Source organism: Bos indicus, chromosome 26, assembly GCF_029378745.1.
Source record: "Bos indicus isolate NIAB-ARS_2022 breed Sahiwal x Tharparkar chromosome 26, NIAB-ARS_B.indTharparkar_mat_pri_1.0, whole genome shotgun sequence".
Classification (NCBI taxonomy): Eukaryota; Metazoa; Chordata; class Mammalia; order Artiodactyla; family Bovidae; genus Bos; species Bos indicus.
In genome coordinates, this window is record NC_091785.1 from 41,790,756 (window position 1) to 41,809,725 (window position 18,970).

Genomic DNA, 18,970 nt, shown 5'->3' on the forward strand with positions numbered 1-18,970 from the left:
CTGGCAATTTGTGATCATTGCTTTCCTTTGAAATAATGCTTTCCATTCCTTCTCCTCTTCCTCCCTCCACTCCCCACAAATCCGCCTGAAGCAATATATACTTGCAGCCCTCTTCAGACTTGTATTAGGATCACCACTATAAAAGGAACCATTTTTTCCCTAAGCTTCAGTGGACACTGATGGTGACCCACCACGAAGCCCTCTTCCGTCTTGCTGGCACAGCCCTGAGTCTGTTTTCGGTCCACTCCTGACACCCCCGCCCCAGCACCTATCTCAGGCAAATCCTGAGGGGCTAAGGCAGCCATGGGGGCCATGACCACCCCAGCCCCCACCAAAGTATGGTTGAGGGTAACCTTGACCGCCAGGGAAGAATGGAATGTGCTGGGCCCTTTTAGACACTCAGCCCTTCTGAAGAGACACACAAGGGAGCAAAGAGCCTATTACTTCCAGTTTGTGTTGCCACATCTTCATGTCCTGCCTGGAATGATGGTGGCCCTCTTGTGGCCGTGAGAAAGGCTGCCGTTGATAAGCTGGAAGGAAGGAAGGAGCTGCTTCTCGCCCTTGCCCTTGAGCCATGGAAGTGATCAGTCCTCGCACCGCTCTGCCCTCGAGCAGGTGGATGTTTATTTTATTTGCATTGGTTTTTCTCTTACTTGCGGCTGGAAAAAAAAAAAAAAAAACCTAGTTAATTCACTCAAATCATTTTTTAGTGTTGATCTATATTTAGCCCTTAGGGAAGATTCTCTGCTGAGTGGCCCTAGGGGAGGGAGATGGATTTTAGCTCTTTTTATTGCTGTGTGTCCTGATGATTTGTGTGTCTACCCACCCGTCAGACAGTAAGCCTGGTGGGCACGGGTGGATTTCACTTATCTTTTGTGATCCCTGTGCCAGGCCTGGCCCTTGGTGAATACTTGTTGAGAAGGTTCTCTTTCAGTGTAGGCATTATTTCATGGGAGGGGTACTGCCAGGCCTGCTGGTTGTGGGTCCTTCGTTTGTTGTCATCTAAACGAATGGTAAGAGCCTTCTTTAATCATGCTATGTATGTGTTAGCAGTAAAACATGCCTCCATGCTTTAGCAGTAAATCTATCACACCATTTGTATCCTGCTTACGGCTTATCATTAGTGACTTAACACGGACATGGCGCGTCTGGAGTCCACATGCAAGATTCTGACACCCTCGTCTGGGCTGTTTCTCTGTCGACCTGGGTGGCATGGCCAATGACCCGGGGGATCCGTGTTCCCTTCCAGCCCCTCTTGCTGACTCTGCTGACTCTGACTCTCATTTAGCACCAGTGAGTCACTTACAGGCTGAGGGCCACGTGCCTTTCAACTTAGACTTCCTGCCTCTCCCACTGGCCTCCCAGCCTCCTCCCTCTCATCAGCAAAAGCATGACCTTGAGAACGGGCAGTATGATGGACTCACGTTGGGATGCCCTTCGTGCTGGAGGGGTTGGGATAACATGAGGCTCTCCTGGTGAGGTTCAAGGGTTCTTGCTTGGCTCTGGTCCGGAGCCTCAGGGTTGAGCTTTCGCCACTACGAGCTCTCCACTCCTGCTTTGCTCCGTGCCTGACTGCATTTCACCTTCCCCTGCAATGGCTGGAGAACCTGAAGATGAGGAACAGGAGCTGTGCGTCTGCCCATTCTTCCTCCTTCCCCTCTGCTCCTGCCTGCCTGCCAAGTGGAGGATGAATGTCCGTGCCTGTGCTTCATAGGCGTGCTGCGAGGCTCTGGTGAGGTGATGAGATGTGGGCAGCAGCTGTCAGGAGCCAGGCTGGCATCTCCAAGATGGCCTGTGGCCGGGTCGCTGCAGAGCGAGGCTCAGACAGAGTGTCTGCCGCCAGGAGCCTGGAGACAGCTTTGATGTGGGCGGCGTGGGAACCAGCCTATGGACTGCAGTGCAGGGTTAAACTGGGAATTGGGAGGGGGTTGAGGGTGGGCCCCAGGGTTTTCCTATCCCCAGGTCAAGGCTGAGGCATGTCTTGGCGTTTCCCGCTGTATCTGCATTGCATCTTCCCCAGGTTCCCCGGTGGAGTGTGTGTCTAGACAGCTATGGAATAAAATGCTCAATTACCAAGTAGGAATTTGGCCAGTGGAGGTATCGCTGCACCGAGCAGACAGGCCCAAGATGAGGAGAGAGACTGAGAACGAGCCCCTCTTGTACCTAAAACAGGCTGGAGAGCCTGGCGCTCGCAGGACCAGCCGGCACCTGCGGAGAGCAGAAGCCAAATGGCCCACGAGAGGCATTCTGACCTCCTGAAGGGCTGTAAATCTGGCCTGGCCCACATGTCCAGCCCCTGTCACTCCCTTGCAAAGATTTCTTCCTACAATTAGAATTCAGATTAACACTGACAAGGAGTGAAGCTCTAAGAGCTGGGAAGCCTGTTCTCTCATTTAGCCAGGCTGCTTGCGAGCTGTGAGGAGTCAATTCGGCTCTGAGCCTCAGTTTCCACATCTGTAAAATGGGGAAAAATATGCACTAACTGCCAAGGCAGTTGTGAAAAAGGGCTTTGTCACCTGAGGGGTAAAAGATCATTCCTTCCACATCAGTCCAAGCTTCATAGTCTAAGAATCCCCCTTAAGATATGTCCGCTTGCTTATTTCTGTCTTATGATTGTCCCTTAGAATCTAGGAGATGTTTCTGTGAATAAAAATTAAGCAAGGTGACACCCAGTGCTGCCTTTCGTGCAGGTTTGGCCCAGTGACCGCGTGTGAGCTGAATTTCTTCCCTTTGTGTTGAAGTGAGGAGTGGTCCCTGGGGAGACTCTGGGCTTGTATCACTGGTGTCCACTGGTCCCAGCCTGTGTGGTCACTCCAGTGAGTGACTTTACTGCACTGGAGCCCAGCTGGTACATGGGGTCCTCTGGGCCCCGTTCCTGGCTGCAGGCCTGCTCCTCTGCTGGGAGCGCAGCTAACCTGAGCCGTACGTGAGCCCTCGATTCTCTCCTTCCTCCCGGGGGCTCTCTCCTCCATCCATACGGCTTCTGCTCCCCACAGCGTTGCCTGCTTTCCTTGGCCCCTGGCTCTAAGCTCAGACTTAGAGACAGGAGTTCCAGGGAGCACTGTCTTCAGGCCCCTCTTCCTTCGAAACCCACTGTGATGTGGCCCCCTGGGTCTGGCCCCCTTTCCTAGGGGTGGAGGTGCAGGGACAGCGTTGGAAGATGAGTGGATGCTAATTAAGACTCCACGGTGAGTCCTCCCGTGCAACTTTCTGATGTGGTTCCTGGCTTGCTGCTGCACTGATGTGGTCTGGGCCCACCTTCTGGGTTTGAACTTGACTTCTTGCCTTGAAATTGGTGAAAAGCAACTGGAGAACCCAGCCCAGGAGCCATGACCACCATGTTCAGCCCTCCAGCCCAGCTTTGAAGGCTGTCCCTGGGTCCTGAAGGAGTGGTAGTGTCACCCGGCAGGCCTCCCCCAGGGTGGCCGAGTGCTCATCACCGGCTCTGACTCCTGTCCGCTCACCCCCTGTGGCTGTTGGATGAAGTCATCCCTGGCAGAGGCAGCTGGCATGGGCCCAGGGTAAACAGGCCCTGCTGAGCTCATTGGCGCACTTCTAGATGAGCTCGGGAGTGGGGGCTTGCAGGCCTGCCCCACTCCAGAGCAGGACCATGCACTTCAGCCTCGGGGAACCACAAGGGCAGTGTCACTGTCAGGGCAGACCTGTGCCCCCAGCCTCCTCCTGGGTGCGGAAGGGGGACGGTGAGGGCTGGGAGACATGGCCTACTCTGTGGGAGTTTACTTGGTGGGGTTTCCCCCACTGAGTCTGCGCAGACCCTGACGTTAATCACAGTAACACAGCTGATGCTTCCATGCCCCACTTACATGAGGTACCATTCACAGAGCTGTTCCGATCCCAAGGCACTGAATTCTCACATCAAATCGATGAGATCAGTGAACTGCATCATTCCTGTTTTCCAGGTCAGAACACTGAGGACCAGAATGGTTGTAAGGTCCGGCCACCATCTAATCAGGCCACTTGGTCTGAGCTCTGGACTGTGGTGCTCTTCTAGGCCTCTTAGTATCTGTGATCTGAGGGACATCATTTTTCACGTGTCTGTGTGTGTGTTAGTTGCCTAGTCGTGTCTCTTTGCGACTCCATGGACTGCAGCCTTCTAGGCTCCTCTGTCCATGGGATTCTCCAGGCAAGAATACCGGAGTGAGTTGCCATTCCCTTCTCCAGGGGATCTTCCCAACCCAGGGATTGAACCCAGGTCCCCCGCACTGCAGGCAGATTCTTTACCATCTGAACCGTGCAAGGGAAGCCCTTGAGTTTTCTGATCCAACGTGTTCCTGACCAGCATCTTGCTTATTTGGGGTCAGAGGGGGTCTTTGTGGCTCAGTACCTTTGTAGTGGATGAGAGTCTGGGTTCAGTGTTGTAGTTTTAAGCCCCTGGCCTATCTCAAGTCACCCAGTTGCTTGGAACCTCAGTTTCTTCATCTGTTAAATGGGCCCAGTGACCTCCCCATCCTATCAGCTGGTTTCTGCTCCGTCCCTGGCAGAGGCGATGCTGAAATAACCGCTGGTTTCCACCCACCACGCCCTCCCAGCCTCCTCTCCTCTTTGCTTCGTTTTCGAGGCGGACAAACATGAGGACTCTTACATTACAATTAGCATGAGGCCTGGGCCAGGTCTTTGCTTTCTGGGCTGGTCCCCGTTGCTTGGAGCAGCTGCTCATTTTGACTCAGGAAGCAAATGCTAGAGGGACTCAGAGGTTTGCCTGGCTCTGGGGAGGAAGGGAGGAGAGCTTAGAGCTCTCCAGGACGGAAGCCCCGCGCTCCTCAGCCCTTGTGACTCGAGCTGGTTTTGTTTTGTCGAGTTTTGGTTTGAAGAGTAGTTTGGGGCTCCTGACTCTACTGGCCTTCACAGGTCATTGGGGATCAAGCAGGCTTTGTTGGATTAATCAGCCCGCCTAGGGGCGGGGGGAGCAGAGATGGTGGTGGAGGACTTTACCAGGAGAGGAGAGAGCCCACCTCTTGGGTCTTGGTGTCCAGTGGCCCTGGATGCCTTGCTGTCCCCAACCCCACCTCTGCCCATCACCAGGATTAGCACAGAGATGCCCCGGACTAAGTCAGGGCAGCTCCAATCCCTCAGAGCTCCTGATTCTTCAAGACCTAGGAGAGACATGCCTACAACAAGAGGGGGCTGATCCACTCTTCCTCTCCCCTGGGGCTGTGGGCTCTAGATCCTTCCTTGGGACTTCACTCTCTACCACGCCTGCGGTCGGGCTTGCCCCAATCCTATACTCGCCCCCCTCTGTCTCTTGGCCTCAAGGTTTCAGAGCAAATCTGTGCTGACAGGTTCAAGATGTGCTGAGACCCTGAGCTGGCTGGCCTCCAGTATCCATCCCACGTTTTTTCTGGCGTGCAGTGGCAGCTTGCACTTGACCTGCCATGATTATCTTGGGTGGGAGGGACGTTAGTCCTCAGCTGGGAAGGGAGGTCACGCCTGACCTCGGTTTCCTGCACGGCCCGGTGAATACGAGTGGCCCCCAGTGCCTGGCATTCTGTGACATCCGTGCGTTTACCCGTTTTGTTCACTTAACCCAACGCAGCAACGCCAACTTTGTGTTTCCAGGGAAAGCTGCCCGTGCTACTGCTTGGCCGCTCCTCGGAGCTGCGGCCGGGAGAGTTCGTGGTCGCCATTGGAAGCCCGTTTTCCCTTCAAAACACGGTCACCACGGGGATCGTCAGCACCACCCAGCGTGGTGGCAAAGAACTGGGGCTCCGGAACTCGGACATGGACTACATCCAGACAGACGCCATCATCAACGTGAGCCTGTGTGCCGCAGGGTTGGGCTGCAGTTGGGAAGCTGGGCTGGGGTCAGGAACCGGGCTGGACTCAGGATCCTCATGGTGCTTCCAATGGGGTCCTTTTGAACCCCTAAAGCAGACAAGGCAGAAGGGCTGGTCCTCAGCCTGTTGGCAGTCTCCAGGGACTCCTGTGACGGGCACTTGAGATTTGCCCAAGTCTGCAGCCCGGAGGAGTTCTCCATCCCCTCGGTGCCCTGCCCCAGGGTCAGCCACCCCTGGGTCGAGCTGCCTGTGCAACCTTGTGGAAGGAGGGATGCTCAGCTACGCACAGGCTCTGCAGCCCCCAGAGGTGTTTCCACTGTCTTTGGGGCGCACAGTCTGAGCACCAGGCCAGCCCATTCGATGTCCAGTGAGGTCAGGGATTGTCCCACACAGTCTCATCAGTGGAATCTTAATTTTAAGTCACATTTTTCCACTTTAGCTATTTCCCTTTAGGACTGACGTTTCTCAAAAAGCATTTTCCCCTCCATCTAATAAATAAGAAACACAGCGTGTTTTGTGCACTCGCTGCCTCTAGTAGGCTTTATTGCCAAACCTTCTTGTGATTTGCATGAAGTAATGGAAATAGAGCAAATGGTGTGGATTTTCAGGCCCAGCAGCAAAATAGGGGTCACATAGACGTGGAGGGGGTTGGCACAGATTTGAAAGACCGCCACACTGAGCAAGTGGGTAGCCAACTTATTGTTGAGAGAGGGAAGATGTGTTAGGTGTTTGGGGAATTTGTTGTTGACCTCTGGGCTTTGGAGAAAAAAAAAAAAATATATATATATATATCAATATATAAATACCCCATTTATGGTACTACACTCTCTGAAAACTGTTAAGGTCCTTTGTTTTGCCAGCAAAATATTAGGTAGATAGGAAGAAATCTCAGGAAAGAATTTGCACTCAGGGGCCTACCAGGCAGGGAGGTAGATTGGAACATGTAATGATATAAACTCATAACCTTTTAATTTTTGCTTATTTTCAGTATGGAAACTCCGGAGGCCCATTAGTAAACCTGGTAAGGCTTTCAAAAAATCTATCTACGTGTCTTTTTTTTTTCCCCCTTTTGATTTCTTTTCAGATATGAACTTGCCAAAGCATATTATCTAATCCTTTCAAATTGAAATCTGTGACTGTACTGTACCTTGCAAATGTCTCTTCTTATCTTTTCTGGAAAGAGTAGGGCATGCTGGTGTTTGGATTGGAAATACTATGCCAGCGGACATGCTTGTGTCTCCACGTTATAAGTAAAGGCATTGGAATTCAGGTTTGATCCAGGACCAGTTAAAGGAGCCAGTCTTTATTTTGAAGGTGTCAGCAGTTCTGGCTTGCCCCCCAGCTGCCTAAGGAGCTGGCTTGGCTCATCCACAGGCTTTGTCTTGGCCAGAACCCTCCCTTAAGACCTGGCTTGGAATGAGGAGTTACCCCACTCACAAAGATGTCACCTAAGTTTGTGTTTTATTTAAACATGAAAAGGGAAGCCTTTGAATCAGATTGTCAGAGCCAGGATGCAGCTCAGGGTCCCCTATCCCAGCCCTCATTTACAGGTGATGAAACCTAAGCCGTCTTGTTTAGCAAAGCCCAGGAGGGCAGTGCCTCCTGGACGGTCTCTCAGAGTTGGGGACTGAATTCCCAGTGCTACGGGAAGTGTGCAAGGAGTGACTTACCCACTCCTGGCAGTTTTCCCCCTAAGCCCAAGTTGGACAACCTTTAAGATTAGTGTTCAAAATAATGGGTGGATGGCACGAGGCGAGCCTATTATTCCAGGATGGTTTCCTATGGTGTGGTGTTCGCTAAACTGTGAATTTATCTTGAATAGAAACACACACACTGGCTTCCTCCACAGTTTACAGCTGGTTTTCAACAAGCAGAGGAAATGAGATTTGATTGTGAGGTTCCGCCTCTCCCAGATCCCCGAGGCTGCTCGGAGATGAGGGTTTGTTTTCCTGGTGGTGAAGTCTGTCCGCCCTGAGCGCTGGATGGTTCCTCCCTGATGTCAGCAGAGGAATCTTGAGACTCCTGGAAACGGGAGAAGCAGGAAGGTGTGGATAGCCACCTAAAGGTCTCTGAGGGTTTTTTTTGTTTGTTTTTTACCTTTTATTTTATCTTGGAGTAGAGCTGATTAACAATGCTGTGATAGTTTCAGGTGGACAGCAGAGGGACTCAGCCAAGCATACACATGTATCTATTCTCCCCCAAAGTCCCCTCCCATCCCAGCTGCCACAGAACACCGAGCAGAGTTCCCTGTGCTATATATTAGTAGGACTCTGGGGCTTTTGGACATGTATTCCCTGCCCAAGGAGCAATTGTACATTTTGAAACTTTCTGATGCTGTGCTTTCATTGTGTTGATCACTCAGTCCTGAGTCCAGTGGGTACTGATTCTTCCATTGCTCAGCTTAGCTTAATGCTGTGCACAAGTCAGGCCTCTCGCTCTGCGACGCAGAAGCCCCATCCGTCCGGCTCCTCCTACCCCAGTCATATCTCTGAAGAAGCTCCAAGACTCCTTCCGTGCAAATTCTCCACTCTCTCTCGGTGGGTATCTTGGGGTGAATCTTCCTGGATTCAGCAAGCTATTTGCCTTTTGCTTTTCAGGATGGTGAAGTGATTGGAATTAACACACTGAAAGTGACAGCTGGAATCTCCTTTGCAATTCCATCTGATAAGATTAAAAAGTTCCTAACGGAATCCCATGACCGACAAGCCAAAGGTAAAGCAAACATCCCCGGCAGCCCACCAGAGATTTTAGGCCTGGGGCTTGGCTACCCCTCAGAAACTGGAGGGCAGGGAAAATGACCCCCTGAAGGTCAGCCACACCTTTCCTATCAAGAAGGGAAAGGAATGCATGTCATTAGGTCATCAATGTTTGACTGTTTTTTTGGCCTATGATCATGCGTGTTTCATATGGTTCAGTCTATTATGTACCAGGCATGATCCTGGGTGATTTCTGTACATCATTTCACTGTATTATTCATTATGTCATTCAATCCCTTTGCCTGATCAGGTGGGACTTAGTCCCATTTTACTGATGAGAAAACTGAGATTCAAGGAGCTCATTCAGTCCACAAATGTTTAGTGACTCTTCTGCTCAATGTCAGGCTGGGGGTTTGAAGCTCAACAGGGTCCCTGTCAGGTGTGCTGTTTACCTTCTACCTGGGGGAGAGAGGAGGCAGGTAGGGTCCCAATCAGGATTTGAACCACAAGCTGAGAGCATCCCTGTATGGCCCTGACTACACAACAAACTGGGGGGATGGAACCCTATTGCTCCTGGTGTCCCCGGCACAGCCTCCAACTGGGCTGACCTTCTGCTTCCTTCTGTGGTCCCACCAGGCAAAGCCATCACCAAGAAGAAGTATATCGGCATCCGAATGATGTCACTCACACCCAGGTCGGTAACGGGATGTCTGTGTCTGTCTGTGTCGTAAATTCACTTACTGCTTTAAGTTCAAATATTTATTTGTTTAAAATTCAAATATTTAATTTACGTGGCTGTTCCAGGTCTCAGTTGTGGCACGTGGGATCTTTGAGTTGCGACACGTGAACTCTTAGTTACCACGTGTGGGGTCTAGTTCCCTGAGCAGGGATTGAACCCAGGGCCCCTTGCACTGGGACCTCTGAGTCTTAGCCCCGGACCACCAGGGATGTCCCTGTGTCTTAAATTTAAAACAGACTAACTTCAGAGGACTCTCACGGGCACCCTGAAAAGAGAAACCTTATTCTGCCTCGAGACAGCTCAGTGTCTGATTTAAGTACATTAGGAAAGAGAGGAGGGGCCGTTAACTTTGGCCTCACATGGGCTTCCCTGGTGGCTCAGATGGTAAAGCGTCTGCCTGCAATGCGCGAGACCCGGGTTCCATCCCTGGGTCGGGAAGATGCCCTGGAGGAGGAAATGGCAACCCACTCCAGTACTCTTGCCTAGAAAATTTCCAAGGACCGAGGAGCCTGGTAGGTTACAGTCCATGGGGGTCACAAAGGGTCGGACATGACTGAGCGGCTTCACTTTGTTTCGTGTTGTTTTATCCTTCATGTTTGTTTCTGGGGTTCTGAGCAGATCCTTCCTTCTGAAAGATTCTGCTTTTCTTTGAAAGAAAGAAAAGAAAGTGAACTGAACTCCGGGTCTCCCGCATTGCAAGCAGACGCTTTACCGGCTGAGCCAGCAGGGAAGCCCACGCTTTTCTTTGAAGGCAGGCCTGATGAGCCCAGGTGTTGGTCATCGCCCCCCCCCCCCCCCCCCCCGCCCCCCGCCGCCCCCCCTCCACGCCTTCCTCTCCCCACCTGGTCTGTTGAAACCCACATTCCAGGAGTGCCCTAAGCCCCTCCCTCAGCACCCCAGAGCGCCCTGCCTTTCTTTAACTCTGCCGCCTGTGGGCTGGGGCTCCTGGAATGCCAGGCAGGGCGGCATGACTGATGGGCTTGTTTTCCCCGAGCTGGTGAAAGTTGCGGTATGTGGCTGCCAGACGCATGACATACTGGTGTTTGAACCTTGATGAAAAAACCTGGTGTGATTGTAGGCGTCTTGGTACCTAAGGGCCTGGTTGAAACTCTTAGAAGTTAAGTCGGCAAAGAGCAGAACCTGTTGATATAAATACTAATATCTTAATTACTGTAATTAACGGGCAATTAATTAATTGTGAACACACAACTATTAGTTTAGACACGTGTGATAAATGGTGGTGCCTTTCTTAGCTGGCTTGCCAAGACTGAAATGTGCATCAGGTCTTGTCTTGGAACTCTGAGAGATGGAAGCCTGGGGGATGTAGGGAAGGGAAGGGAAGGAATGTGGGCCTGGGGGTCCAGCTTCCTGGGTTCCTGTCCCAGCTCTACTGTTTCCTGGCTTGTGACCTTGGCATGGCTTGAGCCCTGAGTGCCTCAATTTTCTCCTCTCTGGGATCAGGATAACCGGGCAGGCTTGCTGGTGTGTGGGGAGCACTGAGTCAAAGCTGGGGTACGTGGGTGATGGCAGTGGTCACTAGCCACGGGGAGCCCACCCACCCTTTTTCGCGTGCTTGCTCAGTGCCGGGCACGGGACCAGGCACTAGATCTAGATAAGATCATGGTCCTCCTAACAACCTCATGGCGCTGTGCCTGTTTAACAGGTGAGAAAAGCCAGGCACAGAGAGGTTAAGCAACTGCCCAAGATCACACAGTCAGGAAGGGGCAGGGCTGCGGTTCCAGAGCAGGCCGACCATTACACTGTCCTGACTTCTTAAGTGGTGGTTGTTGTGTGTCCAACTCTTTGTGACCCCATGAACTGCAACATACCAGGCTCTTAAGTGGTAGCTACTCTCAATTAATTAATAAAAATGATAATGCTAAAACGTTTCTCTTGCTGTCATCCAGGAAATCTTTGACTCTAGGAAATAAGCAATTTGCAGCAGAATCAAAATCCCTGGGCCCCTCCAGGGATTTGGGACCACTTCCCTCGACCACTGCCACTTTGGACCACTGGACCACTTCCCTGGTGTTCCAGTGGCTAAGACTCTGCACTCCCAGTGTAAGGGGCCCAGGTTCGATTCCTGGTCGGGGAACTGGATCTCACATGGTGCAACTAAATATCCTGCATGCCACAACGAAGAGCTGGCTCAGCCAAATAAATAAATAAGGAAACATTAAAAAATAATAATAAAAAGGAAACTTCAACAGTAAAAAAAAAAACCTGATTTTTTTACATTGGAATTTGACATTAGAATCAGGGATGGAAGAGAAGCCCTGTGGGAGCCCCGTTGTTCTTAATGGTTAATCCAGGTGTTCTTTCTCCCAAGCAGCAAAGCCAAAGAGTTGAAGGATCGCCACCGAGACTTCCCCGACGTGCTTTCAGGAGCGTATATCATTGAAGTAATTCCTGATACCCCCGCAGAAGCGTGAGTTAGAATCCCTCTCCATTTTCCTGATAATCGTGTGTTTCCTGGAGGTAGGGGGCGGGGAACTGTTCTTTTCGTCTCCCCTCAGGTGACTGTAAGGACCCTTGACAGAATGGTCCAACATCTGTGTCCGTCCTGCCGGTCAGGGCTTCCGACCTGGCTCAGCTCCGGGCTCGTCGGCAGGAGGAGGCTTCCTGGCTAGACGTCCTCTTCAGGAGGGAATCAGATGGACTTGTTAGGAGTCTCTGGGACAAACCTGGCTAGATGGGGAAAGACGGTTGAAGGAGCAGTGTCTCTGAGACCTCAGGCAGTGATCCTGGCCTAGGCTGCTAGAGGCATCTCTTCCTGAGGGCTTCTCTAATTATGCCTGTTACCAGTCAGGCCTTACTTATCCACACCTCTAGAAAAATAGCACAGGGAGCATCAAAGTAACAGGGAAAGAAGTTGCTCAACCCACAGTCAGGTTTATTACCTGTGAAAGTGTTAGTCGCTCGGTTGAGTCAGACTCTTTGCAGTCCCATAGCCTATGTGGACATAATATCCACGGAGACGCGCTAGACCAGGGAGTGGCCAGCAGACTGTTCGCAGAAGCCAGATCTGGTCTGCTGCCTGCTTTGGGGTTAAGATTAGATTTTGCATTTTTATTTTATTTTTTGTTTTAAAATGCATTTATTTTTTATTGAAGGATAATTACTTTACAGAAAGATTTTGCATTTTTAAATGGTTGAAATAATTTAATTAAGAACAGTTATTTTAGGACACTTAAAAATGATACGAAATTCAAATTTTAGTGTTACGTAAATGAAATCTTACTGGGGCACGGCCATGCCCAGCAGATTATATATTGTTTGTGGTGGCTTTTGGACTCCCACGGAAGAGTTGGGTTGTTGTGTTGGGGACCATCTGGACTGCAAAGACTAAAATATTTCCTCTCTGGCCATTTACCAGAAAACTTTGCTGACCCCTGTCCTAGGCCACTAAGGTGCATAACAGCTTATTTGATGCTGTCATACACAAGAGTTAAGGTTACAGCAGCAATAAGGCAAAGCGGTGCCTCACAGTGGAACCATACCTGTGGGCACCGTAGAGCTGTAATACCCATGACAAGCAAGCTGGCCACCGTGGTCGCTGGCGTGTCCTCACTTCCTTTGGAGTCAGTCTGTGATAAGATCATACAAATGCCCGCACACATTTCTACAGTGGACATGATTGCTGATGTGGCCCAAAACCCTCAAAAGGCAATAATGCAACCCATGGGTGGTTTAAGCCATTCTCACAAAAGTTAACTACCATCCCACCCTGTTTGCTCTGGGCTCTCGGGTCCTAAACTGTGCCTCTGTAGAGGTGAAGTTGCTCACCTTTCCTGGCCGCTGCACCAGGAGACGTGGAAACATTGCAATCATATTTCCCTTTGTGTTGCAGTGGGGGGCTCAAGGAAAACGATGTCATCATCAGCATCAATGGACAGTCGGTGGTCTCCGCCAACGACGTCAGCGACGTCATTAAGAAGGAAAGCACCCTGAATATGGTTGTCCGCCGGGGCAACGAAGACATTATGATCACCGTGATTCCCGAAGAAATTGACCCATAGGCAGAGGCATGAGCTGGACTCCATGTTTCCCTCAGAGAACTCTCCAGTGGACGATGCTCGGTGACTCTGGGGCTGGTGGCACCGGATGCCCAAGACTTGACTGCCATGTTGCTTGTTCCGCAGAAACACTGGCCAGCAGAACCCTTCTTGATAGTTCGCAGGCAAAAGCCAATGTAAAACGTTGTAGACCCGCAGGCAGAAGCTCCCCCTTCTGTATCCTATGTACGCAGTGTGCTTTTTCTTGCCAGCTTGGACCGTCCCTTCTCGGACAGTCAGCATTTGTCTTCCCCTTTAACTGAGTCACCATCTTAGTCCAGCTAAGGCTGTTGCTGTAACGCATAGATAAGAGGAAGGTCCCATGGGAGCCAGGATGGTACTGGGCGTGTTTATGCTTTCTTCCGAGTCAGCACCCAGAGGAGGGAGATGCCGAGACAACGAGAGGGTGAGCACTGGCTTCTGGAATGGCCACAGTTGCCTCTTTTAGGAATCTCTTCAGAACTGGGAGCACAGTGACTTGAGTTATTAAAATACTTGTTCATACTTTGCATCCTGGTGTCCTTCTTTCCCGGGAACAGCTGGTTACAGTCTCTTTGAATCGATTATCATGTCAACAGCCTGCTCTTTAAACCATGTTGTCTGTGAGGGTTGAGCTCGAGGTCTCACCAGTTATTTCAGAGTCAGCCTGGGGGTTCACGCGTGCTGGGAACACTGTGCCCCGTCACCCCGGATTCCTGAAAGAGGCTTGAAGTCAGTTGCCTTTGCATCTGGGGCTTTTCAAACTAAAAAGAGGCTGTCAACCCCACATATCATGCAATCAGTCAGCAAAGAGTCCCTGGGCCTCTAGTCTGTGCCAGGCGAGGCATAGGCTGAGGAAGAGGGGTGAGCACAGAGCGGAACCCCAGAGCTTCCGCTGAGAGACCAGGTCTCTTTCTGAAAGGGAGATGGTTCAGGAGACCAGGATGTGACCTGAGAGCAGTCCTGAGTCTTTAGAAAGTACAGGCTGAAGCTGATTTCAGCTGTCATGGGCTCTGAAATAGAACCTTAAATCTTGGGGGGGTTTGGAGCAGGGCTCCCCTGACACGTCCTAGAACAGACACAGCCTCAAGCAGCTGTGGACCCCTTTATCTCCAGGGGTTTGGGGAGATAAGCTTCCAGGAGTTTGGGGAGAAAGCTTCCAGGAGTTTGGGAAGCTGGACCCAGGAAAACTTGAGCTTGGGAATTTCCACAGACCTGAGTGCCTGCACACATCACAGAGGGGGCTGTTTACAACCAGAGCAGAGGGTGAAGGCTTTCTAAGGGTCAGTCATCAGGAGTGGGTACTTGAACAGGATGGAGGTTCAGTTTTGTAGATTGAGAGCTTTAACCGTCCCTCGACCGCTAGACCTCGACGATCCATTCGTAACAGAGAGGCTAGGGCAGGTCAAAGGCCCAAGTGAAGTGGAGGTGTAGCAGAACCAAGCCCTCATCGGTACAATGCTTGGCAGCTGGGCCGCTGGTGTTCTGTGGGACACGGAGCGTCCCTCCGCTCCCTGCTTAGATGACCTTGTAGAGTCAGGGAGGAGCCAGCAAACGTTCTCCCTGCTGGCGTGGGTTTTGCGTTCCCTCCCTCCTCATTAAAGGTGGTGACTCAGAGAATGGCCTTCAGCTCCAGGGGCTCAGACTCAGATGTTCTGCCTCTTGGTCTGCTCCTCTGGTGGTCCCCAGGGCCGAGGGGCTGCCCCAGGTGGGGAGGATGTGCAGGGTGGCATGTGGGTGGCATGTGGTCAGAGGCAGCCCGGCCACAGCCCATCTGTCTTCGGCCTGTCATCCACTCAGGAGATCACAGATGGTTCCTCTGGAAGGAACTGGCCTGGCGGCTGGCGGGCCTGGATCCTCCATAAACACTCAGCAACATCTCCCGAAGGGCCACAGGGCTCTGGGTGGGGTCTGAGTTTTGTCTGCCCACGTGGAAGCCTACAAGGCTGCAGAAAGGACAGCGTGGCATGCTGTGGGCACATGCTGTGTTTGGTTACAAGCCTCCACCAGCCTCTGGGACCCTCTGTGCTCTGTGGATTACATATCCTTGCACTCCATACTCATCCTTTTAGATTTCACCAGATTCCTTAAAATAGATATTTATTCCTCTTGCTTTGGGCTGTGATGGAGGTCTTTGCAACATGAATTAGCCTTGAAACCTGGGAGGCAGAGCTTAGTTGAAAGAGCATGGTTTTTGGAGTTAGACAGACTTGGGTTTACTCTACTGTCTAGATCTTAGTGGCTGTGTGACTTTTGAATAGTTACTTAACCTCTCTGTGCCTGTTTCCCAGATGGGAATAGCAATAGTACTGACTTCTTATGGCTGTTGTGGGGATTAAATGAACTAATACACAGCACAAGGTAATCACTCAGTAAATGCTAGCAACATATATGTGAAGTGTCTTTGAGCCCTCTGTAAAATGGGGAACAGTAACAATGTCCCTCTTGCACTGGAGTTGTGAGAGTTAACCATGATAGCACGTACCACTAGATCAGTACAGCTGCTATTGTTTTGTTATTAGCCTGCCAGCCTGATGCTGGGAAAGAATGAGGGCAGGAGGAGAAGAAGGTGACAGAGGGTGAGATGGCTGGATGGCATCACCGACTCAATGAACTTGAGTTTGAGCAAACTCTGGAAGATAGTGAAAGACAGGGAAGCCTGGCGTGCTGCAGTCCCTGGGGTGACAAAGAGCTGGACACGACTGAGCAACTGAACGATGTTAACAAGCCTGCCATTGTTCTGGGGTTTAATGACACTCACAGTAGCTGACATCTGTTGGGTGCTTGCTGCGTGACAGACGCCATGCTGAGCATCATCCATTTATTAGCTAGTAGTTGTCCTCAGTTCAGCCCTGAGGTGGACACTGCATTTATCCCCTCTGACAAGTGAAGAAATGGCTGTTCAGAAATTAGGCCTTTTGCTTAAGACACGGAGCTCATAAGGGGGAGCTCTGATATAAGCCCAGGGGGTCTGAGCTCATGGCTTTTGTATGGTGCCATCTGGTCCATCTTTGTCTTCTTAGGACCAAGCCTTCTGGTCCCTCTGTCTCTGTCTAGCTTAAGTCTATCTCCACTTCTAGAAGGTGGTCATGGGGACCTGCGGGCTCAGCCCCTCTGCTGGGTTTCTGTCTCCTCCTTGCCCGTTTGGGCCCATCAACAACCACTTCTCTGTCTCCTGCAAAGCTCCCTCTGCCCATCCACCACCTCCCAATCTCAGCCCTCCAGGCTCCAGCCCTCTGCTTCCAGCTTTTGCAAAACCCTAAGCCACCAATCACAGGGCACATTTGCATTGCTGGCCAATCCCCACCCGGCCCTGCGGGAAGCTTCGAGACAGAGGCCCTGAGTGCAGAGCTCTCTTTGCTGCACTTTCTAGGCCCAGCTGAGTGGCGGTCGTGCCAGCAGCTCTGGACAGGAACCTGCTCTTTTCTGGCTTGATGTCTCCATCTGAAAATTGGAAGAGTGCCCCATGTCTGGTGGGTGTGGTGAAAGGCAGAATGTTTTTACAAGAACTTGCGTGCTGCTCGCCTCCACCCGGTCAACTCTTCAGACAGGCCCGAGCCTCAGAGATAGTGCTTTGATTGGCAGGCAAGGGCACTGGGCCCATTTTAGGTAAGTGCCACTGAAGGCAGGGCCAGTCTTGCTGAGGTTGTGCGGAAGGCTTGTGTCTGGGCGGGTGGACAGGGCAGGTTCCAGATGATGGTAAAAGCTGCCTTCCCCTTTGAAGGTGGTTATAAGCGAGGTCGGGGCCCTGGTGGCTCAGCCTGTAAGGAATCTACCTGCAATGCAGGACACCCAGGTTGGATCCCTTGGTCGGGGAGATCTCCTAGAGAAGGAAATGGCTACCCACTCCAGTACTCTTGCCTGGGAAATCCCATGGACAGAGGAGCTTGGCGGGCTATCCATGGGGTCGCAAAGAGTCGGACACGACTGAGCATCGAACACTTTCACTTTCATAAGTATGGTCAGGGATGTGATGGCACCAGGCTGGCAAGTAGGTTTTTCCTGTGTCCTGGTAACACCCGTCAGTTGTGGGACTGCCTGGAGCGTCAGGCTGAGTGGTTGTAAGACTTGGCGCAAAGGCATTTTCAAGAAGAAATGCAGGACTTCCCCGGTGGTCCAGTGGTTAAGAATTGGCCTGCCAATGCAGGGGGCTCGGGTTTGATCCCTGGTCTGGGAAGATTCCACCTGCCGGGCAACTCAGCCCGTGCACCCCAACTACTGAAGCTCGTGTGACTACCGTGCTCTGCAACAAGAGAAGCCTGCCGCAAAGAGAAGCCCGTGCGTGTGACTGGAGAGCAGCCGCACTGCGCTATAACTAGAGAAAGCCTGAGGGCAGCAACAAAGACCCAGCACAGCCAGACATAAAGAAATCCATAAATATTTTTTTTAAAAAATGAAGAGGAACTGCTGTCTGGGCCACACTTGCAGCCACTCTGATGATGCCACTGACAGCTGGGCTGTGGCGGGCAGTCTGATCTCAATGCTGCCCTCTGGGCCACGTGGCCCTGCCCTCCTGTGTCAGCCCCTCCTGACCCCATGCCTGCCCGCCTGGCAGCTGCGACTCACCTGCTCCACAGGGCCTCCTGCAGCTCTCCCAGGGCCACCGCCACAGGCCACTGCCCAGCTCTCCTGCTGGGAGTGAAAGATTGTTGTTGAATCACGCAAAGATGCCGGGATTCTTGGCCCCCGGAGGAGAAGAATTCCATCTGGAGCCAGAGACAAGGCTTGATCGCTCAGAGCTTTTGTTTAATAAAGTTTTATTAAAGTATAAAGGAGATAGAGAAAGCTTCTGACATAGGCATCAGAAGGGGGCAGAAAGAGTAACCCCCCTCCCCCGCCCCCCGCTAGTCTTCAGCTGGATGTTATACAGTCACTGGCAGTCTGTTAATGAAAGAAAGGAATGTCTTAAAACTCAGAATGGCACCAGGCCCCTCACCCATAAGATGCATTTTGGGATAATCTTGGCACCAAATGGTTTATCCTGGGCCATAAAATGATTAACTTGAATCTTGAAGAAGGGCAGACCACCACACAAATAGTTTCATTTACATAGATTAGGGGAACAATATCTGAGTATAACATACTGGTTTGTCAAGCAGGTTCTGAGCCAAGAAGCAGAACCGACTTGAAGACAGAGTCTGGGGTAAATGCATAGCACATTAGCATAGCTTAAGACAAACATTTCCATAAGAGAAAGGCCTTGGTTAACTCTAGGTTTGAGAATAGTTAACTTCAGGTGAAACCAGGTGTCATTATGGCAACACAGTATTTGAAGAGAAACCTCCTTTTAAATTTGTATAGAGAAGGAAAAAAATATCGCTAGTTTGTTTCCTCCTGCCGCTTAAGAGAGATAAAAATGTCTGACACTTGCAGGCTCTTTCCTCTGTTTGGAGACCCCTGGCCTTCCTGCCTGTTACCCTCTCAGGAGCCCACGCCGTTCTGAGGAACTGTCTTGAGAACCGGCTCAAGGAATGTGACCGTTTGCCAGCTGGATCTGAGAGGACCGTCAAGGATGCTGGCTTGCAGAGTCATCCCTTTTTTTTGTAGTATTTATTTATTTGGCCGTGGCGGATCTTAGTTGTGGCACGAGGGACCCTTGATCTTCGTTGCAGCGTAGGGGATCCTTTAATTGAGGCGTGTGAACCCTTAGTTGCGGCTTGCGGGATCTAGTTCCCTGAGCAGGGATCGAACCTGCGTCACCTGCAT

The 18,970-nt window shown here is 51.4% G+C and overlaps 1 protein-coding gene across 1 annotated transcript in view; it reads left to right on the forward strand.

Annotated features, from left to right (window-relative positions):
• HTRA1 (HtrA serine peptidase 1) overlaps positions 1–13,794 on the forward strand; it is a 57,732-nt gene extending 43,938 nt beyond the window's left edge. The window contains exons 4-9 of the mRNA XM_019952993.2: positions 5,578–5,772; positions 6,784–6,816; positions 8,393–8,507; positions 9,128–9,185; positions 11,563–11,658; positions 13,081–13,794. Of these exons, the coding sequence (XP_019808552.2) occupies positions 5,578–5,772; positions 6,784–6,816; positions 8,393–8,507; positions 9,128–9,185; positions 11,563–11,658; positions 13,081–13,249 (666 nt within the window). The 3' untranslated portion in view covers positions 13,250–13,794. The remainder of the gene's footprint in view (positions 1–5,577; positions 5,773–6,783; positions 6,817–8,392; positions 8,508–9,127; positions 9,186–11,562; positions 11,659–13,080) is intronic.
• Positions 13,795–18,970: the final 5,176 nt, after the last annotated feature.